The sequence below is a fragment of the Vidua macroura genome, chromosome 26, assembly GCF_024509145.1.
Source record: "Vidua macroura isolate BioBank_ID:100142 chromosome 26, ASM2450914v1, whole genome shotgun sequence".
Lineage (NCBI taxonomy): Eukaryota > Metazoa > Chordata > Aves > Passeriformes > Viduidae > Vidua > Vidua macroura.
The window spans coordinates 2395763-2411859 of NC_071596.1; the positions used below are offsets into that span (position 1 = coordinate 2395763).

The 16097-nt window shown below is 54.7% G+C and overlaps 2 protein-coding genes across 5 annotated transcripts in view; one reads left to right on the plus strand and one right to left on the minus strand.

The window, feature by feature from the left end:
- DOT1L (DOT1 like histone lysine methyltransferase) overlaps window positions 1–7660 on the plus strand; it is a 79786-nt gene extending 72126 nt beyond the window's left edge. For all 4 annotated transcript variants that reach the window (XM_053999711.1, XM_053999712.1, XM_053999714.1 and 1 more), the window contains one exon: window positions 475–7660. Coding sequence is in view for 1 of the 4 variants with exons in the window: in XM_053999714.1 (XP_053855689.1) it covers window positions 475–482 (8 nt within the window). In the remaining 3 variants the exon portion in view is untranslated. The remainder of the gene's footprint in view (window positions 1–474) is intronic.
- A 1112-nt stretch (window positions 7661–8772) lies between these two features.
- Window positions 8773–16097, minus strand: PLEKHJ1 (pleckstrin homology domain containing J1). Its single transcript, XM_053999628.1, has 6 exons — window positions 15901–16097; window positions 14569–14636; window positions 13513–13579; window positions 11739–11829; window positions 11492–11555; window positions 8773–11028 (listed from the first exon to the last, which is right to left on the minus strand). Exons 1-6 carry the CDS (start codon window positions 16013–16015, stop codon window positions 10963–10965), a joined length of 471 nt encoding a protein of 156 aa, XP_053855603.1. The 5' UTR covers window positions 16016–16097; the 3' UTR covers window positions 8773–10962.

Sequence of the window (16097 nt, forward strand, 5' to 3'; positions counted from 1 at the left end):
TGCCCCTGGATCCCTGGCAGTGCCCAAGCTTGGACAGGGCTTGGAGCAGCCTGGGACAGTGGGAGGTGTCCCTGCCATGGCAGGGGTGGATGGGCTTTAAGGTCCCTCCAACCCAAACCTTTCTATGATTCATAATGGCACCCCCCCAATAATAACAAAACTCAAAGCAGATTAACTTTTACTATAAAAAGGTGAAATACTGAGGGGGGAAATACCTTTTTTACTCTTTTCCCCTCACTTGATTTCAGTCCCATAGACCAGAGTTCAACACAGCCACAGCTTGAAAAACTGCAGCATTTGGAGGGGCCTCACGTCCCTTGGAACATCCATCCTTTCCTCTAATTGGCATTGGGTCAAGATTTGCTTCATCTGAGGAGGTCTTGGAGCAATGTAGGAATGATTGACACATCTAACAACACAGCAGAGTTTTGCCTTTTATTTAGATGAGTCTCTTCCTCTCCTCCTGTTGTGCAGGTAACTAGGATTTCTACCTCAACCCAATGTGACCTATGCAAGGACAACGTGGACCAACTTCACTCGGCTTCCACTGAAAGGTGCTCACCTGGCCTGTGCAGGGGTTTCTACTCTTACTACTGGACAAAATAAAAACCATAAAAAAGACCTAAACAACAGAGCAAACATTTACTGTGAATCTGACTAAAAAAAATAGAAAGGAAAAAAGGCAAAAAAAAAAAAAAAGGCAAAAGAAATGCTTAAAGCTCCAGTTTGTATTGTTGATAGTTTAGATAAAGTATTTATCTTTTTTTTAAAGTGAAAACAATTTTGACTTATTTTATTCCACCTAGATTCATAAATACAAGTTATTATTATGAAATTCTCTGAATACTAAAGGACTGGCACACCAGCAGAGATGTAAAAGAGCCTCCTCGGTGCTATTTTGTCCGTCAGAACTGTGCCTCTGGTTTGAATCCTTGGTGCTGATTTTGGGGGGTTGACCAATGCCAAACCCAGTTTTTAAAGGTCTGCAGATTATTTATTCCCCTGACTGTGTTCATATCCCAAAATCCTCTTGGTTGGCAGCCGGGGCTGACAGAGGAAGGAATTCTCCCCCTTGGGGGTTTGGTTCAGACTGAGCCAGGCGCTTTTTAACTGGGTGGGTTTTCATTGAGTTTGTGACTAACGAGGGCTCTGTGCTCCCCTCTGGAGCCGCCTGGGCAGGCACAGCTGGAACAGGAGAAATCCAAGTCCTGCCCCATCCAAACTACTTCCCTGGGCCATTTGCAGTTGCTGGTGGCGCTGGGGTCACTGTGAATTTTGGTAGCTGGTCTGGCAACTCGCTTTGGTGTTTGAACAGGGTGTGTGCTGGTGCAGCCCTTTCTTTCCCCAGCCTTGGGAAGGCTGAACGTTGTGTTTCTGTCCTGCTGCAGGCTGCAGAGTTTGCTCAGCTCGTTGTTTTTTCGTTCCAAGCACGATGTGTTTCATTGGTAGGGTTTTGATACTTGACTCCGACCCGGCTTGGCCGTGTACGTGGATTAACAAGGTGCATTTTGCTTTTGTGTTCCTTTGCTTTTGAGTAGGTTCTTGAATGGTAGTTCACAAAAACACCCTGACCTGGCTGCCTGTGCTGTCCCTGCCCCCTGGGGCAGGCACTTGCGTCGTGTGTGCAGGAAGGGCCGATTTTATAGAGCTGTGATGAAAACTTCTAAGTTTCCTATGCTTTATTTCCTTTGGTTTTAGTTTGTACAATGCACAATGAACCTGTAAAAACTTATTTATTTAAGTGCACAAAATGAGGAGGAGAAGGAGGATCCATTTCAGGAGGATCAGGCTGGTCTGAATTCAGGCCGGGCCAAGCACCAATAAAGAAAACTACAGTAGAAAGGGGATTGCAACAGCAAAATGACTGGAAAAAAAATCACATTCAGGCTTTGGAAAACACCTCCCTGCTGACCCTGGTGCTCAGAGGGGCAGCACTGTCTTTAAATCCCTTTTGGTGAGTCTCCCACTGCAGAAGTCGGGCCCTGGCAGGAGCTCCAGGGAGCACCCCGGGGTCACAAACAGCTGCTCTGGGTTTGGGGTCAGTGAGGTCCCTGTGCCCTCCTGGGCTCTCCTGCCTGGATCCAGCAGGGTTGGAAGTGTTTGGAGAGGGGTCAGTGGCTGCAGCAGCTCCCACCCTCTGCAGGGCTCAGCTCTGTGCCTCATCCCGGGCAGTCTTAGAGGGGTTTAGGACCAAGTGCAGTTGTTCTGTGGATTCCTGAGTGTGTCTTCCATGGGAGCCTCTGTGTGCAGCCTCTGGGGTCTGGCTTTGCCTCCTTATCCACTGGGAAGGGACTGAAAGCCCTGGGAGTTGGGGGTATTTTGGAATGTTTTCTGCTTTGTGTGGGACAGGGTGTGTCCTGCTGAGGGACTGGCAGCACAAGGAAAACCTGGAAAAGGGCAGGAATGCTCAGAGGGTGAGAGGAACATCCAGTAGCTTCTCGTAGGAGCCAAACACAGTGTATGTCCTGGAATCCAGGAGCACAGTAACCCAGATGTTTTGCAGCTGGGAGTTGGGCAGCTCCAGCTTCTTCCCCAGCACACAGCAGAATGCTGGGGCCTCTGGAGACTGTAAATGAGTGATTGCTGGAGGGGCAGCAGCCTTAATTAATTTCCTAATTACCTCTCCCCCATCATTTATATCTCTGGTGAAAGAGAGAGAGGAGGAAATTCAAGTAGAAGCTTTTCATCCCCCTGATTTTATCAGAGCCTTTCCTGCAGAGGGACCAGCAAATGGTGCCCCTTGGAGCTCTTGTGCCTCCCTTCACCTCCAGCCACAGAGATCCAGGAAGAAAACTCAGCTGCCATCCCTGTCCTGGTTTGGGTGGTGCCCAAGGCACTCCCAGGATTCCTGCTGGAGAAGGAACCAACCCACAGATCCCATGGAACCCTCAGCTCCCAGCAGTGCTCCAGGCCTGGGTCTCCCGTGTCACCCACCCTGCTGGCACCCGACACTCCCTGGATGGTGAGGAGGGACAGATCCCTGTGGGAATGATGTGCTCTGCATCCAGCAGCTCAGGAGTTCTGGGGAGCCAGGCTGAGCTGTCAGGGAGGTCAGGGTGGCCTGGCCACTGTCTCCTCCCAGCTGGACTCGCTGATCTGAAAGATCTTTTCCAACCTGAACAATTCTGATTCCAGGACCCTTTGGAGCAGAGGCCTTGGGTGAGGAGTTTGTCCCCTGCTCTTTGCTGGGTGCTGTGGAAAAGCAAAGCCTGTCTGTGCCTCGATGTCACCTTTGGTCACTGCCTTGGTGGCCAGCCAGTGTCCAAGGCAGGGCTGGCTCAGGAGCAGCCTTGGCAACGGGCAGCACAAGCCCTGGAGCTCAGCACTCACCTGTGACTGAGCCCTGCCACCCCCAGGATTTTTGAGTCTCTGACTCTCCAGATGTTATCCAGGAAGGCTCAAGGGAAGCAGACCCAGGAGTGAATCTTTGGGGCTCCTGGAAAGGGATCCAGTCTGCCTGAGCATCAGCCTTCCCCTGCCTGCTGGCATCCCAGTGCCTGCTGTTCCCCCCTGCCATCCCACACTGCTGGGCTCTGGAGCTGCTCTGGCCTTGCTGGTGTCTTCCCCCACCCCAGGCCCTGCACTGTAACTGCTCCTGGTCGTGATTCCCAGACTGTGCTTCCAGAGGGGCCCTGCTCAGCACTGAGCTGGGAAGCCAAGGGGGCAGTTTGGGGCTGAGCTGGGAGATGTTTTTGCCAAGAGATTCCTGGTTTTGTCTTCCCTCTCCCTGACCTTTTATTGCTTTGCCATGATCTGGGGCAAGATCAGCTTAAAATCGTGGACTCAGAACATCCTGAGTTGGAAGGGACCTGGAGGATCATCGAGTCCAGCTCCTGGCCAGTCTCCTACTGCTCTGTCTGCACATTGGGAAGAGCTCTCACCTGGCTGAAGGCAGACCTTGGAGCTGCTGGGATCTGATCCATGTGGCCACAGCTGTGACCCTGCTGCTGGAACACTGAGCCAGGAGCTGCAACCTGTTTGCAATAATTGAAGATCCTCTGGAGCAATCAAAGCCAAACAGTTCCAAAAAAGAGAATTTCTCCTGCTGGTGCCAGGTCCAGTCCTTCCGGGGCTGTCACACAATTCCCCCTCCTCCACGCCCCTGCTGCCAGCAAAGGACTCGCCAGGAAGCAAAAACACATCTTGGAGCAAGTCTGCTGCCAAAAAAATGGAACTTCCTGAGTGCTCTGCTGAGGAAAACCTGTCCCTGCTGCTGAATGTCAGCCTTGAGGAACAAGACTTGTATGGGCTCTTCCTTTCTTGGGCATTTGCCACCTCTGGCTCGCCAGGCCCAGTCCCCTGGGACCCACGGTGCTGGGAGAGCTCCAAAGGCACTGGACCTAAATTTGGGATTTGCTGCAGATGAGTAATTCAGCAGCAATTCTTCTTCCATCAGGCAGGGATGTGGGGACACCCAGCAGTTGGATTGCTGAGGGAGAGAGTGGGAAAGCTGAGGCTGTAGAGGCTGGATCCGAGCTGGTGCAGGGGGTGAGGGGCATTGGAGGTGTCCCTCCATCCCCTCTTGGCTTGGCACAAACGAGGCTCTTCCCTGCAGGAAGGTGTGGATCAGTCTGGACAACCAGGGAGCATCTTCACCTCAGTGCAGTTGTGGATGCAGTGGGAGAGAGGAGGAGGGAAGCAGCTTTTTAGGGAAGCAGCAGGGAGTGCAGCACATCCTCACTGCCCTGGCATTCTGGGACGAGCTCATCTCCAGCTCCTTCTGATCACCAGGAATTTGTGTCTCCTTGGCCACACAGACCAGAAATTCTTGTGCTTCCATCTCTTTACTTTCCTTGCTGTTGGGGACAGCACTTTATCTTCCAGTGCAGCCTTTGTGCTCCCTCTGCTCTTGGCTGGGGTTGGGCTCTGGGCTCAGCCTGCCAGGGAAGTGGGATTCCCACTCACTGCTGGGATCAAGCTGAGCGTGGAGGGTCTGAGTCTGGGATCACACCCGCAGTCCCTGAAGTCCTGCAGGCAGGAAAGTGACATCCCTTGGTCATGAATGGATTTGTTCATCTCTTCTTGAATCCAGAGATTCCAAATCCCCAGGACTTGACACTCCTTAGTGTGAAACTTGCCCAGCTCTGGGTCACACTCAGTTCAGCAGAGTCACTTTCTTCTTTCTTTAGTCAAATTTGATCCTTGAGGAAGTCACTTGAGCTATTGCAGCCTGGGAGTGGAGAGGTTTCCAGTCTGATCAGCTCTTCCATCCCACCTGGAAACATCCAGCTGCAGCATTGCTCCAGGGCTGCTTGGGGCTGTGTGCCTGCCCTCACCCCTGGGGACAAGTTTCCTTCTGAGACGTGTGCTGGGGTCATTTCTTCAGCCTTCTTTGGGGTTGGACTAAATGGCCTTTAAAGGTGCTTTCCAATGTTCCCAAACTCTTCTGATTCCCTGCACAGACACATCTGGGAGGAGGTGGGTGAGAGCCAGACCTGCCTCACCTGCTGCTCCTGCACCTTCACCCCAGCCCTGTGGGGTACAACAGTTGGCAGCTCAGGTGCTCCCCACCACAGTGGATTTACTGCCTGTGGTCGTTGTTTCCATCTCATTCCAGCCTTCCCTTGGAAGAAGGACCTGGATCTTCCTGCTCTGCTGGGCTGCCTCTTCCAGGTCTTTTCCTGTGGCCATGGACAGGCAGCCCTGGGGTTTGGTTCTTGCTGTGATTGTGTGTTCAGAAAGCAGCATCTGCTACCCCCACTTGGTATTTTTCCATTTGGAGGAGAGTCCAGGCAGAGGAGAGGCCGAGGGAGTGGTGGCAGGGACAGGTTGGTGGTGCAGAGCTGCTGGGGACACCCAGCCCTGGCTCAGGGAGGGGACAGCCAGTGCTTCCAGCTCCTCCGAGTCCTTCAGGGCCCACCTTGGCACTGGGGACCTGTGCCACCTGTGCCACCTGTGCCACCTGTGCCACCTGTGCCCTCGGGATGCTCTGGCTCCCCTGCCCCGCTCCAGCTGATTGCTGGCAGAGGAGACTCCCAGGGCTGGGAGCTGCTCTCAGGCTGCTGCTGGCGATTCCCCTCCCTGCTCAGCCTTCCCTGGGCCCTTCCTTCCCTCCTCAGTGGGGCTGGAGCTCCCCTGGGACTGCCTGGCCCAGGGTCCCTGTCCCCAGGGAGCTGCTCCTGGAGCAGCCATTCCCGAGGTGGCTCTGCTCGGTCGCGTCCCGTGTGACCCGTTCCACCCGGTGCTGGAATTCACCCTCTGGTCCAGGGCCTGGAAACCTGAGGGGTCTCTGTGTTTTGTCCTGGATAACTCCACCCTGGAATGATCCCGACTCCCAGGCGTGGCTGGCGTGGAAAATTCTGCTTTTCTTGTTTTGCCTGAGCCAAAAGCACAGAGAGGATTAAGGACTGGGAGCAGGGGAGGGCCTTGGCCAGGGCTGTGAACCCAAAATGCTTTTGGGGAGCAGAAACTACACAGTGTTTTTGTGAACTATCTTTGCAGCACTGAGGAAAAAATCACAGGAATTGGAGTTTTGGGAGTAGAGATGTGCAGTCAGTGTATGAATATTTGAAGTCTTACTGGTTTTAAAGGGGTTTTTTTCTTTTTTTTTTTTTTTTTTTTTTTTTGCTCCATTTCCATTTTCCGCTCCATTTGCAGATCAGGTTTTCATTAAAAGCTGTTTCAAAATGTTGTTGTGCCATATTTTATTTATCCTTATACATTATAAATATATAAATATATATTTAGACTGAATATTGCATTGAAAGATGCTGTTATTGGGAACTTCAGGGTTTAAACTTGAGACAAAAAAAAAAAATTGGGAAATAATTCTCCAGTACTTTTACTGTTTGGGACCTTCTTCCTGAAGAGGCTCCTTGAGTTCTTTATGGTGTAAAAACAAAATCCGAAAATTCCAAGTTTGACAAGGCTAACCCTGAAGTTCTCAGGTTTGTGATCCTTTGGTTTTCTCGAGGTACATCTGGTTGCTTTTCTGGTGCAGTCAAATAATTTTTTAAAAGGTTTTGTCTCTGGAGTTATTGAGGAAAAGGTGGAATGGGTTGATCCATCCTGCTTGGCTTTTTTAATCTATTAATATTTGAAGTGATCGATTTCCAATTAAAATCCAACTTTTTAGGTCTCTGTTCTACTTAAACTTTTTAGGAGTGAGAGCCTGCCCTCGCTGAGTGGGACTTGGATGGGGAAAGCAGTAGATGATGAGGTTGCTGTTGCTCAGGAATTGATTAGTAAACTTTTAACTACTAATAAAAATCCATTTTTCAATGGATTTTTAGAAAAACCCATTTTCTTAGGACAGTGATATGGGATGTTTCCTAGTGAATAGGAATTAGTTTATATAGTTTAGCCTATTAAACTGAATTATTTAAAATTCAAACTTCCCCTAATTTATCTTTTTTTTTTTTTTGTTTGTTTGTTTGTTTTTGGTTGGTTTGTTTTTGGTTTCTTTTTTTTTTTTTTATATACTGGTAAGTTGTTCTGTCATTCCTTTCATTCCTGCCTAGCAGTAGTGTGAATTCTGGTGTGTATATATGTATGTATAATATATATATTTCCACCCGGCCTTTCTAATTCTCCACAATGTAAGAGTTAGTTTTTGCTCCCCTCCCTCCACTTAATTTCTTGTGTCTCCCTTGATTTGTAATTGAAACAATGCTTTGAAGTTTTGTCTTTATATTAAAGTGTCTGTATTTTAATACACCGAGCTCGTGTGGACTTTCACTGCCTCACTGGGAATCAGGAGGGAAATGGGATTTGGGGATTTCGTGGGGGCACAGAGGAACAGAGATCCCTGAACCAGGCAGCACCTTCAGCCCTGAGGGTTTGGGGATCCTGTGCTGAGCACTGGGGGGGACAGCAGGGCCTGGGGACAGCTCTGGGCCCATCAAGGGACACTGAGGGGCTGGAGCGTGTCCAGGGAAGGGAGCAGAGCTGGGAAGGGTCTGGAGCACCAGGAGAGGCTGAGGGAGCTGGGAAGGGGCTCAGCCTGGAGAAAAGGAGGCTCAGGGGGGACCTTGTGGCTCTGCACAGCTCCTGACAGGAGGGGACAGCCAGGGGGGTCGGGCTCTGCTCCAGGGAACAGGGACAGGAGGAGAGGGAACGGCCTCAGGCTGGGCCAGGGGAGGTTTAGTTTGGATAATGGGAGAAATTCCTCACAGAAAGGGTTGTGAGGCATTGGAAGGGGCTGCCCAGGGCAGTGCTGGAGTCACCAGCCCCGGGAGTGTTGGAGCAAAGTGTGGATGTGGCACTTGGGGACAAGGGCAGTGGTGGCCATGGCAGTGCTGGGTCATGGTCGGACGTGGTTTTTTTAGAGATCTTTTCCAACCTAAACACTTCCATGATTCCCAACCCATCCAAGCTTTGTTCCCTTTTAGCCAGCAGTGGCACCAGTGCAACAACCCCACAGGCAGCCAGGGATGTGTTTAAACCTCGGAGCTGGAGGCCACAAACACTTCCTGAGCCAATTCCCTGCTGGGTTTAAAACGAGACACAGCCCCAGGTTCACCCAGAGCCCCCAGCCCCTGGCTCTGCTGGGCCACAGCCACAGCCTGACCCAGCTCCTCTAACTACACAGGTTTGTCACCTGCCACTGGCCTGGCTCCAGCACCAGCTGGATTAGCTGACCTTTAAAGGTTCCTTCCAACCCAGATTATTCTCTGATTGTCTGAAAAAGCCTCTCCAAAGCCCCTGGTGGAGCCATCCCCAGCTGGGTCCTGAGCAGGAACCACACCTGGGGCCCCTGGGCAGGCCCTGAGCTGGCTCCAGCCGCCCCTCCCAGGGAGGTTTTGGTGTTGTAGAACAGTTCTGACCATGACAAAGATTAAAACAGGATTTATTGGGAATGTTCACTGTACAACACAGAAATGGCTCTCAGGGAGCCTGGAGCTGGCTCTAGCTGAAACACAACAAGCAAAGTCATCAGAATGTGAAAAATGAGCAATTGTCTGTAAATCACCAGCAGTTGATGCAAATTTCAAAGTATCTACAAAGTACCATCCTCCCTCCCTAAATCCCACCCCGTGTCCCAGCCCTGCCCTACAACAGATCTGAGTGCCTGGGCCTGGCCTGGCCCTGGCAACTCTTCACAGCTTTTGTTGTACATTCAGTTAAGAAATGTCATTGGTGATGAACATTCAAATCAGTGTTGGGCTTTGCTCTTGCTCACCCAACTGTTCCCTGGAACAGCAAATAAAACACCATTTTCTGCACAGTGACACTGGAGGGTGGCAGCTCCACCTGGGGAAAGGTGTCCAGTGAGGAGGCCACCGAGTCCTGCAAGGCACAGGTGACACATTTGCTACAGTGGTGGCAGGCCCAGCTGAGAACTCTGGTTTGTAAAATTGCAGGCTGGGCAGGATTAAAATGCCCTTTGGAGTCATCTAAGGATACTGATTCCCTCAAGCACAGTTCCCATGTGTTCCTGCTCTTGATCCCTTGCTACTGCTTCCCCTGGAGCTGCCATCTGTCTGCAACCCCCCCTGGATTCTGCTCCCTCCCTGCTGCCCCCAGCTGATCCCCCAGGGCAGCTGATTTTGGTAATTTCTGGAGCAAGCACCTGGAATGTTTAAAGGGAAAGGGAGTATCTGGGGAGGGAAAAGGGGAAAATCTCAGCTTTGAGATAAAAACTAAAGCATCAGTGACAGGTGTCACTCCTGCTACTCAGCTGCATGAGGTAAAGAGGGAACACCAGGATACCAAAGGCTGCAGTGTAGCCTCTGGTCTGGGCATTAATTCCCAGCCAAGGAGGAAAAGACCCCAAAATTCCCTTCAAACCCAGCTCAGAGGCTGCTCTACCCCCTCCCTGGGCTGGGCAGCTGGAGGGGAACAACACCCAGAGCTTCAGCCCCCAAAGCCTGGGCCAAGCCCCTGCCCTGCCCCAGCCCCAGCCCTGTTCCTGCTGCCAGCAGCCTCTGACAGTGACTCCTGGGACCTTCCCAGAGGCCTTTCCTGGGAGTTTTCCCAGGCTGGTTCCAAGGAAGCTGCTCTGGCAGTCAAGAATCTGGGTCTGCTGCAGCCCTGGGTGTGGGGAGTGTCCTCCATCCCTCATGTCTGGGCAGTTTTCCTTGGTGCAGCCAGAGCCAGGGCTGATCCTATGGGGGTGTTGTTCCTAACCCTTATCTCTTCCCTGCAGGAGCTCCAGGACAGGCAGCCCTGGTTCCCTGGCAGCTCACTGTGACCTTGGCAGAGTTTTTTGGTCTGTCCCTTTGGACAAAGGGGACACAGAGAGGAGAAAAGCTGCAGCAGTGGCTCAGGGAAGGAAGGGTTAATGCCTGGCTGAGCTGGTGCATGTCCTGCAGCTCCATCCTCCAGCCAAAGGGAGCAGCTCCTGCCTTTGCCAGCTTCTCCATCTGCCTCTCCTCCCTGGGAAGCTGGATCACTGCAGAGCTCTGCAGACAGGCAGGATCACACAGGGATCTCTCCCTGTCTTTGTTCCCTCGTGCTCTGCAGCTTTGTTCTTTTGGATGGGCTTATCCAGCCCCCAGGAATGACAGCACCTGCCCAGGGGAGGGAAAAGAAGAGCCCAAAAGGCCGTGGCTGCACAGGGCTGATGTCCCTCTCCATCAGCTGGAGCTGTGGCTGGGCTGGAGGAATTCCCACTCCTCTCTGGAGAGGCAGGAGGGGGTTAATTTGGAGCCCAGAAATGCATCAGTTACATCCTCCTACAGCCAGGGATGAGCCTGGGATGGCTCTTGGGAGACTGCAGGAGGATCCTGAGCCAGGGAAGCTGAGCAGAAGGGTGGAGCTGGCCCGGGGGGCCCCAGCATGGCCTGGAGGAGGGCAGGTGCTGGGAGCTCTGTCAGCCCCTGCCTCTGCCCATGCCAGGGCTGGGGGCTCTGCTCCCATTGCAGCATCCTTGGAGCAGCTCAGCCCCCCCAGCTGGGGCACTGGGAATGTGCAATGAATTCCCTTAAAAAAAATACAAAACATTGGTAATAAATAAAAAAGTCACGTGGTCACTGTGGGGAGCTGGGGTGGAGCCAGGAGCCAGTTGCAGCCAGGTGAGGGTTACTGCCTGTGTGCTCCCAGCTGGAAACGAGCTTCCTCAGAGATTCCATACTGCTCCAGGGGGTCCTGTGGGGGAGCACAGGGAGGCACCAGTGAGATGCAGACAAAGCCCAGCAGCCTCTGGGACACACAGGACACAGCACAGAGCCAAGGTCCAGGGGAGCCACAGCCACCTCCCTCCCTGGAGCAGGGATGCTCCTGGCACCTGGCAGGGGGTGAGCAGCATCTCCACCCATGGATCTGCCCAGGGCTGGTGTGAACTGTTCCAGAGAGCCTCTGGGAGGCCAGGCCAGCTCTGGACCTGCCCAGCTCCAAACCTTGGGCCACTCCAGCACCGGACTGTGTGCATCAGGGTTGGAGTGAGCACCCAGGAGAAGGTGCTCAGGTCTGGCTGTGGAGACCACGGCTCTCTATGGGATCTGGGATCTCCTTCCCACACACAGCCTGGGCAGGACTGGCAGCAACAGCCCCTGCTGCCACCCAAAGCCATCAGTCACACCTGAGCAGTGCCCTGCAGGGACTCACTCACCTTCCCTGTCATCTTCTGGATCTCGTTCCTGTAGAAAATCAGGCTCCTCCTCAGGAACTCATAGCTGCAAGACAGGAACAGAGCACGGGAAGGGCTGAGCAGAGAAGGATGTGGGGAAGTTTCAGATGCTATTTAGAGCTGGAGGGAAGCTTGTCTGGGAGGAGACAAGCACTGCCCTCCCAGTTCCTGATCCCAGAACACAGCCCAGAGCCCCCAGCACTGCCCTGGCTCCGAGGGCTCAGCCCACCTGGCTCTCCTGAGTGCCTCGACCCACTCCTGGCACTGCTCCTCTGTGGCACACTCGAAGCAGTATTTCCTCTCTGGCTCCTCGATGAAACCTGCCAGGGACAAGGAAAAGGCTCCAGGCAGGTCCTGGCAGAGCTGCTGGTGCTCTCCTGACTCCCGCCCCAGACTCTGCCAGGCCAAAATTAGCAGCTCTGTTAACGAAGATGAGCTGGGAATGAGTCTGCAGCCCCCACCTCCAGCCCCTCTCCCATTGCCTGGGTGGCTCTGGGTGCCTGGGGCAGCTGCCCACAGCATTTCCCAGCTTACAGCAGCCAGAGACCTTGGGAAGAGCAGCTTCCCAAGCTGAGGGTGAACTGAACTGGACCAGCATGGCCAGATCCAGGACTGACTCCCTGAGGCCCCTTGCAAAGACACCAGAGATTTAAATCCAAGTGGGAAACAGCCCTGAGAGGGGAACTGGGATACCTGCAGGGAGCAGCCAACCGAGTTAAACTGCACTGGGAGAAGGCCCTGAGCTGCCTTTGCTGGAGGCTTTTGGGAATGTGGTACTCACATGGTACTCCCACCATGGAGAGCAGGTCCTGGTGCCACTCCAGTTCTTGACCAGGACATGCCACCAGTTCCTGTCCCCAGAGCTCTGCTGAGCAGACCTTCAGGGCTGCTGCTGCCAAACACCTGGGTCAGGCTGCACCAGCACCTCGGGATATGCTGTGGACACATCCCAGCACCAGGTACTGCTGGGTTTAACCCTGCTCAGGAATCCTCCCCCACCAGAGCTCCCAACATCCCCAAAGCCCCAAAATCCAGCACGTGGTGCTCCAGGCTCAGTGTGTTCAGGCAGTTTGAGGGTCCTTTGGAAGCACAGAGCAGAGCCACAGCTGTGCCTGGCAGCCAGGCCAAAAGATACAGGGATGGCCTTGGAGAAACATCCTGTTATTGTGGCCACATACCTCTGGCACAGGGGAGAGCTGCGGGATGAAAGGCTGCTCCCAGGGGAGCTGGCCCAGCTGCCGCTGCACAAGGACACACAGAGGGGAGGATGGGGCTGGAGCAGCTTTATCTGAGCCTCTCCAGGCTGTTTTTGGATAAAATGTAGCAGCACAGAGCAGATCTGTCAGTAACCAAGCTCCCCCTGCCAGAGATTCCACAGGCAGCCAGCGGGGCCTGGCTGCTCTTAGTGCTGCTCTGCACGTGCAGCTGTGCAAATCCCACAGGCTGTGCCATGGAATATCCCTGAGATCTCCTTGGGATGGCCACAGGAACAGTGAGGAACAGCTGGCAGCTGAGGAGGGGAAAGGCTGAGGAATTGGTGAAATTGGAAAAGGCCTTTAAGATCATCAATTCCAACCATCAGCTCAGCACCACCAGGTTCACCACTCACCCCTGTCCCCTGGTGCCACACCCACAGTCTGAACACTCCCAGGGATGGTGACTCCACCACTGCCCTGGGCAGCCTGTGCCAGTACTTCCAATCCTTTTTGGTGAGTAAATTTTCCCCAACAGCCAACCTAAACCTCTCCTGGGCACAAGTGGAGGTCATTTCCTCTTGTCTTGTCCTCTGTTCCCTGGGAGCAGAGCCTGACCCCCACCTGAAGGGCCCTGACCCCACTGAGGGAGAGGAGAAGGGCTGGGGGCAGTGACCCCACTGAGGAGGGGAAGGGCTGAGCTGAGCCCACTGCCACCAGGGAAACAGGGGAAAGCAGGAACTGAGCATTCAACATTCCCTTTCCCACGTGCCACGTGGGAAGGCAAAGGGGTGCACAGGCAGCACTCACTGATGGAGAAGACGTTCTCCTCCTCTTTGGTGATCTTGCAGTGCTCCAGCAGCAGGGCTCCAATGGGCTGGAAAACACATGGAGAGAGGGTTTAACCCACAGTGCCCCCAACACCACGAGAGCTGAACCCACAGTGCTTCCCTGGAGCCCTTTAAGCAACTTTCACAAGCTGGTGCTGCTTTTAAATAATTCCATCTGATTGCACCACATTTCATGTTCCTTTAATCAACCTTTCCATGCCAGTCTCACCTGTAGCACTTTGCATTTGTTAATTAGGTGTTAATCAGCTCTATTGGCTCAGATTCAGCCTGGTCTCTTCTCTGTGATACCAGAGAAGAACATTTATTTTAAAATCAAAGATGAAACATTTCCTGTGACACCCGGAATAATCGACACTGAGCTGTGCAAGGGCTGTCCTGGAGCTTTGCAAGGGGTTCAACAGTGTGAGCAGAGCTGCAGCAGCTCAGGATGAACAAAAAACCACCTGGTACTACTCAGGGACGTGGGGACAGCAGGTGACATTGGCCACGAACAAGAGCAACCACAAGAAGTGCTTGTCCAAGTGAACCAACGTGTCAGAAGCAAATCAGGCAGCAGGGAAGGGATTGCAAACCTGATTTATCTTGCATTTCATAGAACTCTTTGGGTTGGAAGGGACCTCAAAGCCCATCTCATTCCTGGACACCTTCCACTGTCCCAGACTGCTCCAAGATCATCCAGCCTGGCCTTGGGCACTGCCAGGGATCCAGGGGCAGCCACAGCTGCTCTGGGCACCCTGGGCCAGGGCCTGCCCACCCTCAAAGGGAACAATTCCTGCCCAAGATCCCATCCAGCCCTGCCCTCTGGCAGTGGGAGCCATTCCCTGGGTCCTGTCCCTCCAGGCCTTGTCCCCAGTCCCTCTCCAGCTCTCCTGGAGCCCTGCTGAGCTGGTGGAAGAGGGAAGGTGGACCCTGCTCCAGCTCCGTCCCTGCACCATTTCCCAGCCCACACAATCCAGGCACAGAAAAAGAAGAAAGGAGGAGGGGAACAAACCCCACCCAGAGGCCCAATCCCTACCTCGGCCTCATCGGTGCGGAAGTAGAAGAGAAAGTTCACCACGAGCTTCACCAGGCGCTTCTTGAGCACTGCAGGGACACGAGGGAGCAGGGCAGGGCTGAGGCAGGGCACGGCGAGCAGGGGAGCCCTGCCATGGCACCGACCCCACCAAGGCACCCCCTGCACACACCCCGAGGCTGCTCCCCCAAACAGCTGCCTCGGGGTGACAGTGTCTGAGTGGCCTCAGGGTGACAAAGCCCCCGAGCAGCTCCCGGGCAGTCAGAGCTCACCACAGGGCCTCAGGCACTCCAGGAAAAGCTCCACATCCCGGGAGCCCTGCCTGGAGCTGCCAGCACGGGCGTCACCTCCACGGGACAAAGTCCAGCAGGACCTCAGAGGAGGAAAGGCTCGGGACAAGGGAGTGAGCACAACACTCCAGTGCTGGTTTGCAAGGGAATTTGCTGGGAGATTTCAGGGAAGAGCTTCTTCCCCAGATCCCCTGGAAGCTGGGGATCTCCCTGGCCCCAGAACCTCCCTCCACGCCCAGACTGGATCCCACCACTCGTGCTCCCCATTCCCACACTCCAGCCCTCCCAGCCTGCCTGTCCCCAGTCCTGCCTCCCAGCACTCCCAGTGCTGCCCACCCAAAACAGCCACTCCCACCCCCCCCCTCTGCCCAGTGCTCCCAGTCCTGCCCTGGTTTCCCAGCCTGGATTCTCCAGTACCCTCAATCCTCCCACCCAGCTCCCCCAGACCCTCTCCAGCCTTTTCCCCCAGCAGCTCCAGTTCTGCAGTCGGGGCCCCTCAAGTACCCCCAGTCCTTCCCTGGTCCTACCCCCAGTTTCCCACTCGTGATTCTCCAGTTCCCCCAGCCCCAGGGCACCCACGGCACCCTCCCAGTCCCTCCCCAGTATCCCCAGTCCCGACTCTGCAGCCGGGGCCCCCCAGGTACCCCCGGTCCTGACCCACCTTCCCCTGCCTCCCCACACCGCCCTCCAACCTTGCTCCCCCAGCACTCCCAGTTCGCCCAGTCCCGACTCGGCCCTACCCCAGTCTCTCCCTCGCGGCTCTCCAGTATCCTCAGTCCCACCCCACGGCTCTCCCAGTCCCTCCTCGCACTCTACTCCCGCTTTCCCAGCCCGGATTCTCCAGTACCCCCGGCACTCCCAGTCCCAGTAACCCCAGCCCTGATTCCCCGCCTCGGGGCACCCCTGGTCCTGCCCCCCCGATCCCCCCGGCACTCCCGGTCCTGCCCCCCCGATCCCCCCGGCACTCCCGGTCCTGCCCTGCTCCCACCCCACTAACCCCAGCTCCGACTCTCCACTCAGGCCCCTCCGCGGACTCCCCCCTCACCGCTGCCCTTCTTGGGGACGCTCATGCGGATCTCGGCCGCTTTCTCGGCGGGCTGGCGGGCCAGGGACAGCAGCTCCCGCTCGTTGTAGCGCATGGCGGGCCCGCCCCGGCCCATGGCCCCGCCCGGGCCGCCGCCAGCGCCGCCGGAAGCGCCCTCAGCGGGCCCGGAAATGCCCTCAGCGGGCCCGGAAATGCCC